General features: G+C 34.5%; 2 protein-coding genes across 3 annotated transcripts; both read left to right on the top strand.

Moving 5' to 3' along the window:
* Nucleotides 1-7343: 7343 nt before the first annotated feature.
* LOC109580580 (uncharacterized) lies at nucleotides 7344-10562 on the top strand. 2 transcript variants are annotated; one of them, XM_019993902.1, is made up of 6 exons: nucleotides 7345-7935; nucleotides 7975-8016; nucleotides 8060-8125; nucleotides 8167-8199; nucleotides 8243-8296; nucleotides 8337-10562. In XM_019993902.1, the coding sequence occupies exons 2-6, from the start codon at nucleotides 8014-8016 to the stop codon at nucleotides 9747-9749; spliced, it is 1569 nt and encodes a 522-aa protein (XP_019849461.1). In that variant the 5' UTR covers nucleotides 7345-7935; nucleotides 7975-8013; the 3' UTR covers nucleotides 9750-10562. The 2 variants fall into 2 exon arrangements, with proteins under 2 accessions (XP_019849460.1, XP_019849461.1); XM_019993901.1 differs by having other exon boundaries at nucleotides 7344-8016.
* A 216-nt stretch (nucleotides 10563-10778) lies between these two features.
* Nucleotides 10779-15975, top strand: LOC109580570 (lactation elevated protein 1-like). The gene is made up of 8 exons (XM_019993888.1): nucleotides 10779-10805; nucleotides 11140-11298; nucleotides 11353-11429; nucleotides 11483-11586; nucleotides 12954-13054; nucleotides 15198-15338; nucleotides 15575-15688; nucleotides 15739-15975. Exons 1-8 carry the CDS (start codon nucleotides 10779-10781, stop codon nucleotides 15865-15867), a joined length of 852 nt encoding a protein of 283 aa, XP_019849447.1. The 3' UTR covers nucleotides 15868-15975.
* The last annotated feature ends 1347 nt before the right edge of the window (nucleotides 15976-17322 follow it).

Genomic DNA, 17322 nt, shown 5'->3' with positions numbered 1-17322 from the left:
TGTTTTTTTTAATTTTTTATGTTCTTGTTTGTGTTGATTTTTTTATAATATTTATAATATTTCTTTAGTTGCCATTGTGATGCTTGTTGATTTTACACAAGCAATAATTTTCTTTATTATTATTATCATTGTTATGACTTTACATCATTAATGAGAGACAGCATTGAATGAATAGACACGCTGAAGGAATATCAACTATCCTGATGACAAGTGAAATTAATACTAGTCTTGACACAAGTCCTTGTTCAAGAAGCTGTGAGCTGAGAGTGTCCATCTTCCCTGCAATGTTGCAGCTATTCCTGTTCTTCCAGGCTGTTGTCATTCATATTATCATTGCATATCATAACATTAATTAATTGTTTGTTTTTTTAAATAAAATAAAATCACACACTTGATAAAAGAGTAACATGTAAGATTAATACCTTCTTTTAGCTGGAAACCACCACTAAAGTATTGCAGTAGTTGATTCCAAGCATAGCTTCAGTCGGGCAGCCAAGCCTGATTTTGTATTTCCAACCGGAAGTGACGTTTATAGCAAAATGGCTGACATTTGGTCAAGTTGCTCTTCTCGAAATTAAGAAGGCATTGTAACAGGCAAAAGATATTTATAGGTACCTTTTTTAGTTCATGTGATGTAAATATGTTTATATTTTTATTGTATTCTTATTATTACTACAAAATAAGCACGAAGTGCATTTGAACTGTTAGAGAAGTTGGTAGAGAGAAAAAAAATGGCGGTCTAAAGTTTCATTTGATGACCTATAACTAGTGAACAGTAGTGAATGCAATCACAAGATAAGTGTAATATACAGTAAAATGTGTGTTTTATGAGCTGTAAGTTTTGTAAATGTATTAATAAAAAGGGAAAAGTTTTCTAAGGTATTTTGTCCAGACTGTGTGTAGTTGTGAGCTAATTCATAGCATATTCTGCATCTTCTATGAAGAAAGATTAAAATTATGTTGTTATTGTTGATTATACCTTCAATTAATTCATCTGTAATATCAAAATAGTCAATTTCATCTTCATCAGTATCATCTGTGTCTTCATTTGTCGCATCTTCTAGTTGTCTGTCTGCCATACTAATAAAATCCTCTTCAGTATCATTTCCTTCATCTATTAATTGATATAAATAAGTTAATGAAGCATTGTTGTCATATTTACCATTTTTTGGATTATTACAGGATACACACGAACATCCAGGGCCACAGGGCATGTCGTTTTTAATGCATTTGCATTTCTTGGTGAAGCATCCTGTCTTACATCCACAACCTTTGGTGAGAAATGATACTCTTTTTCTTATAGCCATTACATTCTCATTTGACTCCCAATCCACTGTTATCTTATCCTCATTGATGCTCCATCCAAAATAGTTTACTGGGAGCAATGTCACATCATTGTGGTATGATTGCTCCCAGTAATTTAAAACCCAAATAGATCTCAGCCAGTGTCTTTGTAGTGCCTCAAATGATGGGGGCAAATCATCCTCAAATGTTACTCTAGTCCATATCTGCTCCTTAACATGATTATAAAATCTCTTATGTCTTTCCATTATGCTCTCAGATTCAAATGATAGATACAGGGCTGGTGGTGTATTGCTTGAAAAGGCTTGTTTATGCTTCACCATATATGCACTTGCCACTAGCCTAAGGCATGCTAGGAAGCCATTTCCAGCAGGACTGTGACTGGCTAAAGTTCCTGGTGCCACTTTGGTGTCACCAGTAATAAATTCTGCATAATTAAGGAGTGTTTTTGCGAATGATGTCTTTGTTATTCCAACAAAGAATGATGTGAAGTCACAGCCAGAGAGAGCATACAAAGTGACTATTATTTTATTCCTAAGAGGCTTATCTACTTGACGTAGCTCAGGCTCATTCTGCAGGCATTCGCTTAAAGTATTTAAGGCTACAAGTTTAAGATCACTTCCAAGAGTGTTATATTGTACTAGAATTTCATGTTCAGCATGCATTTGTAGTAACCCTATATGATAGACATCAGTGTCTGGAGAGAATATTAATACTCGGCTACCATAGCAGGATTTGACATGTAACCATATGCGTGTATCAGCTTCTTCTGCATTTGTAGTGAAGGCTATTGCTACTTCCTCCAGACCATCTTTAGTCGTAGACCAGCACAGGTTTTGATCAGTTCTATTAGTACCTCCTGCAACAAACAGCTTCTGATCTCCTCGTAAAAATGTTGGGCCTAGTTCTAAAAATTTCAGCCCTAAATAATCAATGAATTTATACTTGCACACTCGACAACTAATGATATCTCTCCATTTACTTGGTATTTTCATTTCGTCACTAAATTCCAAATGCTCATGATCAATTCCAATTGTTCCATCTCGTCTCTCTCTTTCTATATTTTTTGGGTGCCATGTAAATGTACCTGGACTGTCAAATAAAACATGTAATTCGCAAACTCCTACTTGTAAATATTTTCCCAAAAACCTTTCAAAGAGATAGAGCGCATATTCTGACATTTTTGAATGCACTCGAATTGGTATTGCATTAATAAGGAACATTCCCTCTAGAATGACTAAATGTGGCACCCAACCTAAAGGAAATTCTAGCAAGAAAGCTTCTTCATACTTCTTTTCATAAAATTTGGTTATGCTGCTTTTTTGACCTTTATGGGGAAGTCCTTCCTTGGTGGCTATAGCTCGTGGTAGTTCCAAAAATTGCTCTGCCTCTTTCAGTGGCATCCCTGATACTTCCATTGACAATAATCTCTTTTTTAAACATTCCGTTACTAATTTCTTCTCTTTTTCAACTTGCACAAATCTCCTTTTTGTTATCTTAGTTGGTGTTAATGTCTTTAAATTGTGTTTTTTATGCTTGCTTTTTTTTTCTTTCAGATATGTTTGTTTGACAAGGTTATCAAAATCATCTTGACCTATAGAACGAAAGTTTAAAAGGTCATGCTGCTGCTCATATGTCGCAATCAATCCAGTGAAGCTGTTACGTAGCTGTAAAGATGAAGGAGCACTAACTAATGAAGGTAAAATAGCACTACTTCTAATTCCGCTAAGAATAGCTACGACATTTTCGTTCATTTTTTTTTCTATTGATGACATGTTGCTATTGCTAACTGGCTCTTTGTCAAATACTAAATTTCTGATGTTGCGCAAATTTCTACTTTTGTAAGGGAAACTTAAAGCAACCTGATTGATAGAACTTTTTCCAGGACGAGTGACAGCATCTTTAAGATCTCTATTGATCAGCATTTCATGGCATTCGTCTATTGCCACAGAATGCCATTCATTGCCAAGAATGCTTACCGCAAATCCACCTTTAAGAAAAGCTGCCTTAATATCAGATGGTAGTAGGAGACAATCGGCTATATGTTGTGGAATTATTCTTCTGTAGTTTATACGGTCAAAAGCCGAAAATACAGGAGCCATGATTTTTAGTGATCCCATTCTTAAGTTCCAATCTGCTGATCGAATGGCGAGAAATAAGGTTATGTAACCTGAACAGTTTGACAAAATAAATTCAGCCCAAAAGGACCAGTTAGGGTCACTATCAGCTCTCTTTGACAAAAATTCATAAAAGCTTTTGAAATGCAAGTCAATATGCTCCATTGACAGAGCTGAGTAATTATTATCAATTGTATTTGTCATTAGCAACTCAATTTTTTCAGAATCTGTACTTACTTTCAAGAACTCTTCATACATATGCATGTAAAAAGCCTCCCAGGACTCTAAAATAAATCTATGTGTCCTTTTAAAATTAGAACAGTTCACTAAGGATTTAATAGTTTCTCCTCTATGTCCAGCAAGATTGGCTAGTTGTTTTAAGCCAGCATCGAAATAAATTTTCATGAGGACAGGCTGAAAATTTTTAAGGACATGCCAGTCTCCTATAAATGGTATAAGCCAAGACATGTTAATGCCATGTTCAAACTTAAGTGTTTGTAAATGGCTGTATGTTTTGGCATCACCAGTTACCACTAAATGTTGTGTTTCACTGCCTACTTTAAACTCTTCATGCAGTAATGACAAGACCTCAGCTATCGTTTCCTTATTGTCAGCATTCTGGTCTAAGACGTTTAAATATGTATAAAGTGCCCTAGAACATTTCACATTTCTTACTTTATTAAGAAATGATTGCAATGAAAGTACTGTTTCATTTTCATTACTTGTCAGTAAAGCATTTTTAATTCCTATGTATAAGAAACACAATTTTTGGAATAGGTAAAGCTGATCTGATTCAGGTGTAGTAAGCTGAAAATCACTGAGTGAAGCATTTTTCAGTGATGTGTAATGATTTTCGGTGAGTTTTTGCAGTGGATGGTAGGCTGGATCTGGAAACAGCAGTTTTTTACTACTATTTACTGTAAGTTGGTTTATAAACTGTGATTCTAATAGAGACCTACCCCTTCTCTTGCTTTTTTTGTAGTCTGGACTATTGATATCTTTTGTTGGAGATGCAATAGGGTGATTCTTACGCTTACGACAATCATTGGTTGGACTGGCAGAGGAATGTGAGACAAGAGGCTGCACAGCTTGCATTGTTGTACCATGCCAACTACGACTTTGGTCTCCACTGTAAACTAATGCTGAACTCTGAAGAAAGTCAATATTATCAACTGATAGTACAGTAAAAGCATTTTTCTGGAGGTTAGCAGTTAATCCTTCTTGCAGTCGTCTAGATATCTGATATTGAATGTAGCGTTTGTGTGTATCTGTAGAAGCTACTGCTCCAAAATGGTTCAGTACCTGAATTAATTCCTTTGAACCACCGCAAGACTCAACAATATCGGTTAATAAAATATGTAATGGTATGGAGCAGTTTCTGTTTGTACAGAACATCAAAACACACAAACTATAAATGCATGTCAATTTTTTTCCATGCGTCATATCTGTTTTACATGTACCTTTGCACTTGGTAACATTTGTCATAAAATCCCATAACATTGGATTGACCTCACTTATGAATGTATCTTTATCAAAAGATGCAATGTCATATGGGCTTTTTTCATCCTCCTCTAGGATTCTGTTTGTTTCATTATGCAGGAGTTTGTTAATTTCAAGTGAGGCATGTTTGAGGCAATCTGAATTGTTAAGATGTGGATTATGTGTCTGCAATGCAAAGGACTCTTCATTGCTATCAGGAGATTTCTGCAGCAGATTAACACCCTGCTTTCTTGTAAGTGATAAAACAGATGATAAAGTTTGACCTAAATTAGCACCCCTCCTATACAGCATTAACCCATCCTTGAGCTGGTGACATTCACATATTACATGCTTTCCAAATGTTATGACAATTTTTGTTACTAGATACTTCTTTGGAATAGTTTTTGTTACATCTACCTCCTCTACTACAATATTATTGAGCGAAGCTACATAAATGGCATTCTTCACAAAGGCATCATAAACGTCAGGAAATAGCACAGCTAGTTTTTTCAAAAGCATTTCACCAAGCAAAGTAAATGTTTTTACTAATGCTTCAGTAATAAAATATTCATATCCTTCATCTTCCATTGTGAGAGTTAAATTCTGTAAAATTTCTTCTAGCTCTTCATTTCGACTTATTTCTTTTGACGCTTCTCGTATTTTAAGATGATGATTGTAGCAACTAGAACATATTCTATCATTGTCATCTAATTCTATGCTGATACCCAGGTCATTGTAATAAGCATGAATCAATGATACGTGACTGCATTTTCTTGCTAATCCACGTATTACTGCATTGCAAGTTTTACATCTAATTTTGTTAGCTGAGCAATACATCGACTTGTTACTATTAATATATCGATGTACTCTCCTGTAATGCTCATTACATAGAAATACAGAATCAGATATATCAGACCTGAGGACAAATATTTCTGCCACTGTATCAGCAGAGCATATTGCTGTCTTAGTAACATTGCATGACTCGTTAGAGCATTCATTAACAATACATTTTCGAATAACATTATTTTTAGCTCTCCATCGTGGAATATAGTTAGCCGTGCCCACACCATTCTTGAAATCCCTCTCACAGTTTCTGCATATGCAACTCTCCTTATTCACTTCACTGTTTATTTCTAGGAGCTGACTGAAAAGAGACTCCGACCAAGTTGCAGGATGAGCATAATTATGTTGTTTAGACTGCTGGCAAAGAAAGCATGGCCCACAGATTCTATCTGGATGAAAGATTTTGGTCTTAGGCATTATTCCTTTTGCCTACATAATGATACAGTCGAATTTTATACCATAAATCAGTTTTTTTATTACTTTATGAGTATAAAGATGAATGCAATTTAGATTTTTGTTGCATGTTAAAGATAAATAAAATATTTAATGGTCATTAAAGTTTCAGAGTAAATATTACAAAGGGAAAATTTTTCTAAGGTATTAAAAACAAAGCAGCCATAAGTGACTCTTACCTCTTTCTTCTGTTACAGCTGCCTATGTGTGATTCGTGGCTTCTATATATTTATTAGGGCGGTACTATATAAACTAATAGACTTAGTAATGAAGACATTACTGTGCTATGAATTTTGTTTTCAAAGATATGAATATTTAAATAAAAAATTCAGTATCAGTTACACCCACTCAATAATTAAATTCCTTTGTCAGGCGCAAAAATAACTTTATACACAATTTATATTGACTTCCGGTCGCTTGGCTGCCCGACTGCATACTCGAATCGAAAGAGAAGTAGGAATCGTTTGAAACGATTCCGAATCAAACCACACCCTTTAATATTAATAATAGTTAATTAATCAGTAGTTAATACCTCAGTTATTCATCATTATTGCATTTTTATTGCTGTAATTGATAGCACGTGGCTTTGCGCATGCGCAAATGTAATACTCGGAATCAGTATTCGATTCCTGATTCCAGTCTTTAAAGTATTCAGAATCGGAATCGAATTCAAATTTCTGGAATCGCCCATCACTACTAGTATCTTACACAGCCAAGAGTTGGCATGTGGATCAGGACTGATTCAGTTTGAATCAATCCTGATATCAGACATGGAATATGGATTTTGGGGCAATCAGTCCTGATCAGGGTTGTTGTAGTTCTAATTTTAATCATTAGGAATTAGCAATTATTAGCTAATTCTAATTGTAATTTTAATTATAAGGATTATGCTAACTAATTGTAATTCTAATTGTAATCAATAAAACAACAAGTAATTTAATTAGGTAATCATTGTATAGTTATTGTACATGTACCAGGAGCCCACCATGAAAAGAGTAAACAGTGAAACATCACGCATAATCACAGTCTCCTCTCACTTTCTGCATTCATGCATGTGATGTGGCATATCAACTGTTATCGTCTTACTCAAAAAAACTTTGAAAACCTTCATAAACTAAATGCTATCAAATTAAATTGCTAATTTAATTACAAATCTTTTAAAGTCATTGTAATTCTAATGATTGATTTAGTCAATGGTTAAAGCTAATTCTAATTCAAATCATTACATTGCCAATCATCAAATAATTGCAATCATAATGATTAATGACTCTAAATAATTACAACAACCCTGGTCCTGATACAGTCATGGAGTCAGCCATAGTACAGGCATGATAGGCATCTATAGCATTAGGGGATAGGCCAAACCAACTTTAATGATTCAGCAATGATGGCTGTCAGGGCTGTACCAGTAGTGATATCAGGCCTGATCCAGTAATTTTGGGCAACAGTCCTAGATCAGGCATAAAAATTCTTGGCTGTGTACATAATCTATAGGCTATCTAAGGCTACCGCCTATATAATAATAATAATAATAATAATATTGATAATAATAAATCAATTGAATTTTATGTTATGACCAAACACTTGAATATTTTTATATGTAATATATATATATATGATACCACAGGATTTTAGATCTGTCTTGGGAGGTTTCACAGATTCTTCCAACGATAAATCACTCATTGCTCTGCTCGAAGCTGGATTGAGGAATTGAGGAGACTCTCCAACACAAAGGAATGAGGTAAATTAAAATATGTATAACTTACTTTGTCTTAACCAGAGGAGAGTTGCAACACAGAACCCTCCAACTCCTTCGCTAATGGTAGGTATTTCAAACACTTTACAGGATATTATTTTCCCAGCAGAGAAGTCTTAGCAGTTCAGAGAGCAATGATGATACCACAATTTTAAGAAGAATTAGGCACAGAAAGGTAATATTGCTCTCATGTGTCAAAGAATTATGCCTTTTTAGAGAGTTCCAAGACAAGAAACACCAGAACCAACAGTAATATATGCCATACAATAAGTATGCCTTTACTTAATTTTAGAGAGCCACTCGAAGAAGACTTGTTTCCTCAGATGAAGAGGCCGAACAGAGAACGGTAAGAAGCAATTTCTTAACTTACTTTATATTACATGTAGACATTTCAATACAATGGTGTGACATACACTCACCCACGTTTTATGCCTTTTGTGGAGGACACCAATGCATTATACATTGACATCGATAGCCTGAGGATAGCAGTGTCTGCACCAGACCTCCTACAAACATTTCCAATCTATTCTCTGGCCCAACTCTCTTCCACTCGACACCTACATAGACAATTGAAACAATACACTCATGTGGGAACTGCAGTTGGGTATCAAATGTACGTAAAGACACTACCTTTTGCCACTAAACAGAGCGTGTGCGAATACATATCAAGAATTGGCCCATTGGTCCACCCATCAAAAAAGATAGGTGTCTTTTTTACTGGAAAAATTGTATGCCCATCCGGTCTACTGCTTGAGGCTCTCATAGCCTCGAGCATTACAACTCTTGTTCTAGAGGCTTATGGGCAAAAGGCTCCACTACACACAGTGCAACTGCTAGCAAATATACAAGTCCAAGACCCACTTTTACAAGTGAGAGTGGATATTGGAATAAATGGGTCTTGCACCGGAATTCCACTATTTTTGACATCTTCTGGTAGAACCTACCTGATGCTATTATATCTTGCTGGATCAAGGTATGGATCGACTACCACTAATTTGCAGTCTTTATGTGGTCACCATCGCGTCATAGTCTATCCACAATTAGTACATCACACTAAGGCCTATTTTCATACTTCCATTCAAAGACCAGCTACAAACAAAGCCCTGAAAAAGAAGCGAAAGTACATGGAGACTGCAGTGACGGATCTTATTGCTACGAATGACCTCACTGGATATACTGAATTGCAAAATCACATTCAAATGAAGGAATGGGCAGAATTAGCCACAAGTACTGGAGAACCTCACTACGGAGTGAAGGGAAATTGCATTCTAAGCGACTATTTAGAAATTCCAGAATGTATTCCGATTGATTACATGCATTTGACATTAGAAGGTGTTTTCAAGCAGCTTATGAGGCAATGGTTTGACCAAAAGCATCACTCTCAACCTTTCAGTTTGAGAAAGTATGTTCGCGACATTGACAAATTGGTCTTAAGCATCAAACCAGCTAATGAGATCCAACGGCTCCCACAATCACTAGATTCTCTTTCATTTTTTAAAGCCTCGGAATACCGAGCTTGGTTGCTCATTTATGCCCTCCCTGTTTTGTCAAATTTTCTACCTCCAGAATATGTTCATCATCTTTCATTACTTGTTGCATCATTTCATATTTTACTATCTGATGAAATCAGAAGAGATGAATTAGAATTAGTCCATCAAATGTTAGCCACATTTTATCAGTTATCTGGAGAATTATATTCACTAAACATGTATACTGCTAATATGCACTCGCTCATTCATACAGTGCCATTTGTTCAGATATGGGGGGCCACTTTGGGGATATTCAATGTTTGGATTTGAAAATTTAAATGGATACCTGGAAAAAACGTATCATGGGACAAGGAGAATTCTCTTTCAAATGAGTTTTCAAATACAGTTACTGCAAACAGTACCTAAAAAATTGGAAAGTTTGAGTAAATTAGAAAGTGAGCAAACCCAAGAGTACGTTAAACAACTACTATCCCAAAATAAAAAAGCATTCACTAAAGTTTTTGAAGGCTGCTATGTCGTTGGTAAAACAAATGTACATTCTCTTATGGCAGATGAAATGACAGTCACATTGTGTGGAAACATTAGCACAACCAGGAATGTACTACAATTTAATACTCTGATGCTGAGGAGTGCATTATTCTATAGTACAAAAACTGGTAATAGCAAGTCAAGAAACAACTGTATGTGTTTGTATCGTGATAACAATGATTCACTGCAAATAGGACAAATTCAATCTTTCTTTTTGACAGCAGAAAACATTCCCTTCTGTCTTATAAAGAATTATCGATTAACCAATAGTTCACCAATTAGTCACCTTCGACCACCATGGAATTCTACAATACGACAACTTAATGTCCATTCTCTACTACAAAGACAAATTATTGAAGTTCATGTAACTACAGAAATAGTTGCCATACTTGTAGAAAAACTCTGTAGAAAATGTGTTCTCGTTGAAATTAAAAACTCAAAAAAATTTTGTATTCCATTGCCTAATACTTTTGAAGTTCACTAAAAATAATATTAATCATTTTGTTTTTTGTAATTATGTGCTCTCGCTCATTCTATGTACACATGTAAGATTGTATATAAGAGCTTACCTGCTATGCTTGTAGTGACATGTCAAATCACGTGTTAGATCTTGTCAAAACAAAATTTACAAGATTTTACATGTAAGCTCTTGTGCAAGATTTTACCTGTATGTGATTTACAAAATCTTTTAAGATTTTTTATGACTTAATTGAGATTTTGTGATGCATAAAAAATTCATGCAAGATCATATGTAAGGTCATCTTATTAGTGATTATTGTAAGAGCTTTACATAAGATCTCAAGTAAGATAATGCCTGGGTATTTTAACAGGAATATTGTAAGAAAATTTATGTAAGATCAGGCCTGTGTATCTTAACAGGGATATTGTAAGAAATTTCATCTAAGATCTTATGTAAGATCAGGCCTGTATGTAATAGCTAAGATGAATCAAACTTAATCCAAATAAGATCTTATAAGGTAATTCTTATTTCTTATCTCACCTTACTTAAACTGATCAGATCATTAAAGATCTTATTAAGATTTTTTTGCTGGGATATGTACATACACTGTATGATGGTCTATCCTTCATCATTAGGTTACTGACATCACTGATGCTATGATACTGAAAAGTCTCTTCACATCATTATTTAATAACAGAGTCACTGTTGTAGCTACTTCTAACAGACACCCTGACTGATATACATGTATTGTTATTATTATTATCATTATTATTATTATTGTTGTTGTTGTTGTTATTATTATCATTGTTAGATTTATATAAAAATGGTCTACAGAGGGGTAACTTTCTCCCATTTATTGATGTACTAAAGGTACATGTACACATTATTATTATTTATTATTAATAAATATTCATTTATTCATAGGATCATTGTACTATTATCCAACTGGATTCAATTGATTACAGGAAGAAGTTATTATTATCTGAAGGAGTGTATTTAGTGTAAGTCAGTAGCAATTAATGAATCAATGACTTCATTTCTTGTTATTTCTCAGTTCTTGTACTGTACATGTGTGTCTTCTGTCTAGTCCTAATTCGTCTATCAATAATTCTAAATTGTTTCAATTATTTACTGAACTCTGTCAAAGGGAAGGAAAAGGTTTGTAAGCATCTAATTGTGTGATGGCAGTAAAGAAAGATAGCATTCCCTGTAAGTCATGTATTTTAAAACAATTTACAATCAAAAATTAACTGTATAAACAAAGTACATGTAGCATACAGTGTTCTTTATATGTAACATAAACCATAACTGTGTTCATAGCAGTAGTTAAGGGTGCTGCACCACCGCCCACGCAAATTTTTTAATCTGTTGCTAAGGGAGCTGTTTCTCCCAAAGTACTTTACCAATCATAATGAAACCAGTACTAGTTACAAGACAGTAACTAAATAAGTTAGTAAGCTACCTTGGAGCCTTTAACTCATAATAGCTTTGGCATCAAGAGCTAAAATACTAAAGATTTTTCAAAAGCGAAAAACTCCTCTTACTTTTGATTTGAATAACCAGATTTCTAGGTGAATGCAGTTTTTAACCAAACAAATTGATTAACATAGAGATATTTCTCCTTTTCTACTAGTAATGCCACTTAGTTTGATTTTCATATTGCTCAACACCACATTTTCCTATATTAGCCCTGTTTAATTGAAATATCTCTATGTTACTGTATGTGTAATCATGTAAAGAGGCTATATTGTAAATTTGGTCTGATTCTGATCACTACAGGCAAAGTTTTTCGAAAGTTTGCATTTTTCTGGCATAAAACGCCAATTTCAAAATCTAAACTTCATTTTACAGCTTTATATATTTCCAGTCCCTTTCTTAAAGGTTTTTCATTAAAATAAAACCCATTTTTAGAGGAGCATAAAGAACCTAATAAGATTCTTATATGGGACACTTGTATGGCTTAAGCATTCCTGCATAAAATAATTGTTGCTATAGGCAGCACCCTTAACATAGAGTTCAGTTCCACAAACACCTTATCAGTTAGACCAATAGCTGAGTGAGGCTCAGACATAAAGATCCATTTTATGGGGCCCCATAAAAGATCTTTAACCCGCCATTTCTGGTTCTCAAGGCCAGACTGCTGTCCCTTGCCCAGTAAGCATATTTTCAAATAGAAGGGAAACCCCATATTCTGTTAATTTCGACTCTTAAGTCAATGGATGTGTTGAGCTTTGAAGATGCCAGTACTTTCAATCGAGGTGCAAGCCCAGCGCTAGGCTACGGTTATGGTAGCTGGGTCCTGAGACATAGCCCGGGGGTTAGGTCGAAACACAAATACACACACACACACACAATGTACATGTACATGTACTATAAGATGATAAGTTAAGCGTTATGACCAATAATTCACTCATTTTTTTGATGGGTAGGACAAAATTATGCTCATTAAACTCAGAATTAATCTTATACCACTAACTGAAGTCTGTCCCAGACCTTCCTTCTTAATTCCCTTTCTCCTCTTTTAGTTATTTCACGGACCAAGTTAAAGTTTTTAGGACAAGAGCTACTCATAGACCAGTCATGTGCTGACTTGGCATATTTCCACTTTGATGAGCTTTGTAACAGAGTGAGTGATGTACATTTATACTAAGGGAGTGCCCCCCGACCCCCCACCCCCCTGGGTGAAAAACCACCTCTTGTAATAATAACACTTCCCATAACCCAAGGGTGATCTCTCAAAAGAGGAATTATATACTGTACTAGTACATTAGTAGTATAGTATAAGATGTGGTTGTACAGTCAAACCTCTTTATAACGAACCCCCAATTAGTGGACACCTCTCTATAGCGTACAGTTGCTCTTGTCCCGGCCATAAGGCCATTGGGTAGTATATAAAAGAACCTCTGTATAGCAGAGCCTCTCTATTTTGTATAACAGACAAGATTTACTGTCCCCACACATCTACACTTGTACAAATCATAGATATACAAACACATATCTATGATTTGTATATCTATGTGTTTGTATATCTATGTACAAATTAACCTCCAATGGATGGACATGGCCCACACAACAGACTTTCTAATTTACGTGCATCAAGAAAATGGCTGATTTTCTGGTCTGATTAGCATGGGATAACCTCCGATTTAAGGACACCTCCGTATAAAGGACAGTGATGGCTGGCCCATAGGTGTCCATCTTAGAGAGGTTTGACTGTAATTGTTTTTCCATTTACATGTATAATTGGTTCTTGTAGTATACTACATGTACAGTTACGTGTATGTGGTTTTACCAGTAAAATAGTATGACAATCAGTAAAACAGTATGCAGTATAGTACAGTATTTCTATTACATGTATGCATGTACAGTTACTTTATAGCACATGGCTACTCTTGCCATGTGTAGGTGTCTAGACAAGTATATATGAGTCATCCTTCAAGGAATGAGTGATTGTAATATAATTAACTGGTTCCTGTATATATACTAAGTACAGTGACTTTATACTAGTACTAGTAATGATTTGTTTTTATTTGTGGTTTTACCAGTAACTACTAGTACACTACAACACACACACACACTGTACCAATGGACTAATAGAGTGATAGGAATAAGGGAATTGAAGATTATTATTGCCCTTGTAAAAAATCCCAGCAAGATCTTATAAGATGTTTCATGATTTCACATGACAATACAAGAAAACGCAAGATAGAAATCTTGTAAAATCTTGTCACAGAAATTCTTACAAATTCTTGCTTTAAGATTTCATAAGATTTTAAGAAGCTGTCAGATCTCCCGAGATCTAACATGACTATAATTTTTGTAAGAATTTCAAAGATCTTATGAGTAAAGGAATATGTTAGAAAATGTAAGATCATGCCTAATTAAAATCTTGAAATATCCCACATTGTGAACTTTGTAAGAACTAACATGATCTTGTTAACTTAAAATCTTATAAGATCTTACAAAATCTCATAAGTTTATGATCTTGGCAAATCTCCCATGATCTTATGATACTGTAAGATCACACATCACAGTATTTTGAGTCTTACAAGATCTTGAAAGATCTTACAAATCATGTGACGTCACAGGAAGTAATTGACAACCCACGATAGCCTTAACAGTAATGGCAGCATATAAAGAAACTGAAGTTTTAATCACTTTCAATCAAAAAAATCAATGACGTTCACATTCACATTTCACAACATTTTACACATGTATTATGCATTCATGCAATGTAAGATCTTGCCTAGATCTTACTGTTGCATTAATTTTTAAAGAGCATTGTATGCTAAAATACCATGCAAGAACTTGAAGGAATCTTGATAACAAGATCTTCCACTATCTTACATGATCCTTGTTCCAAATTCAGGAAAGATCCTGTTAAGACTTAGTAAGAATCTTGAAAAGATCTTGCATTTGATCTTGCAAGAACTTGAAGGAATCTTGATAGCAAGATCTTCCACTATCTTACATGATCCTTGTTCCAAATTCAGGAAAGATCCTGTTAAGACTTAGTAAGAATCTTGAAAAGATCTTGCATTTGATCTTGCAAGAACTTGAAGGAATCTTGATAGCAAGATCTTCCACTATCTTACATGATCCTTGTTCCAAATTCAGGAAAGATCTTGCGAATTATTGTCAAGATTCTTGTCATGATCTTGTAAGAAAATTAACAAGATCTTGCTGGGAATTTTTACAAGGGTGTTGTTGTTGTTATTATTATTATTATTGTTGTTGTTGTTATTATTTGTTTTTTTTGTTTGCTATAGCCCCTAAGTGCTGCTGATTACATTGAAATATGTAAAGTATTCAATACAATATTCATACAAGATATTCCATGCATTACTAACCAAATGAGGACTCAAGGAAGACGATTCATTACACTAATAGATACACTCTATGATCATAAAGTATGTGAACTAACTATACTGTGTGACTCTCTCTCTCTCTCTCTCTCTCTCTCTCTCTCTCTCTCTCTCTCTCTCTTTCTCTCTCTCTCTCTCTCTCACTCTCTCTCTCTCTCTCTCTCTCTCCCTCCCTCCCTCTCTCCCTCTCTCTCTCTCTCCCTCTCTCTCTCCCTCCCTCCCTCTCTCCCTCTCTCTCTCTCTCCCTCTCTCTCTCCCTCTCCCTCTCTCTCTCTCCTCAGGTTGAGTTAGTGTGTACAGCTCAAACTTCTCCTTCAAAATTATTTTCCAATAAAATAATGAAAAGTGACAGTGATCATACCAGACAACTAATGGATGACCTTCAAATTAATCAAGTATATATTAGTATTATTATTATTATTATTATTATTATTATTATTAATAGGAGGATGCAGTGTCTTACAGTATATTTACTGGTGAGGAAGAGCTCTTTGCTTATGACAGAACAATATCAAGACTGTATGAGATGCAGAGTAATGAATATATAATGATTAATAATAATAATGATAATTGATTATTTAATACATGTAGCTTATATTTATTATTATTTTTATTATTTTCACCAAATTATGTACGTGTAGCTTTTAAAAAACATGGACCTGTTTGTGTCCATATATGGCAAGTACACTAGTGTATACTGTAGGATGAATTTTAAAGTTTAAAATGTTCATAACTATTTGTCAAACTTCTACACAGCATAAAGACATCAATATATATCAGAAAATGTATTAAACATTTCAAGTGATCTTAGTTGTTTGGTGAATATTGTATTAGTGGTTATTCATGAGCTTTGGTGAGTGAAAATACAGCAATCACTAGCTCTTGCAATATTGCACTGTAAATCATTGAATAATGTGTTTATTTTATACTATAGAAATAGGAGGGAGTCATAAGGTGGGTAGGATATCTATCATGCTGCTATGTGCATTTCAGTATTACTTGCCACTCCATATTGGCCTTCTATAATGTAGTTTATAGTTTTATTGTAAAAGTGGAAAAATCATCAAAAAAAGAAAAAATTGTTTTAAAAGAAACAAGGAATTGTATGAGACTGTAATTTAAAACTTAACTTTCTAAAAATGTACTATACTCTTGCTGAAACTAATAACAACAATAATTGTGTCATTAATTTAACAACAGTAATTGTATGATTAATTTAAAAACTGGCAGCAAAAATTACTAAAACAATTCAACAACTGATTCACGACTGGCACAGCGTCTAACATCAGTAGAACTTGGTACCATAGCTCTCCTTTGTTGATCAACAGTTAGATGTGATTCAGTGACATCTAAAAGAAGATCATCATCTTCATCTTGTTTCTTGATTAACATCTTCATTAGAGCATCATAACATTTCATGTGTGATAGCTGCAGGTAAAGATGATAAACAACAATCAAAATAAAACTAAAAATGAAAACAGATAAACAAGTATTGTACCAGATCAATACTTTACTCTCATCAGTAAAGGCTATAGATAAAGAAGCCATGATGCACAAGTTTAATAGGAACCAAAATTCAATGATATTGTTCAATTTCTTTCTGTACACACCACCAAAGATAAAACTAAGGGAGAGGATAATAGCTGCTACTGCCAATAGCAAGACACGTGATTCATTCTTCAAAAAGGTGACAGTTAAAAGTACTGGTATCCTAGCCACTAGGAGTAGACCAGGCCAGAACCGATACTCATCTTTCATTGGACCACTATAAGCATCAATAATAGGCTTGAAACGACTCCAAAATTTTCTGAAAACTTTGAAATTTGAAAAATACTTCTCATAAAAACGATTAAGTAGAAGGAACAGTGTGTATGGTATGACAAAGAAAACAGTCACTAATAGGGCAAATCCAAATAGTCCAGCATGCTTCCCATTAGCATATTCAACATTAGGATCCTCATACCATAAACTAACTGATTTTACTGACTCATTTGTACAGTGAAGAGTTACCTCATGCTTGTGTAGTACA

Source organism: Amphimedon queenslandica, unplaced genomic scaffold (assembly GCF_000090795.2).
Source record: "Amphimedon queenslandica unplaced genomic scaffold, v1.1 AMPQUscaffold_13485, whole genome shotgun sequence".
Lineage (NCBI taxonomy): Eukaryota > Metazoa > Porifera > Demospongiae > Haplosclerida > Niphatidae > Amphimedon > Amphimedon queenslandica.
This window is presented reverse-complemented; position numbering and strand designations above follow the sequence as displayed.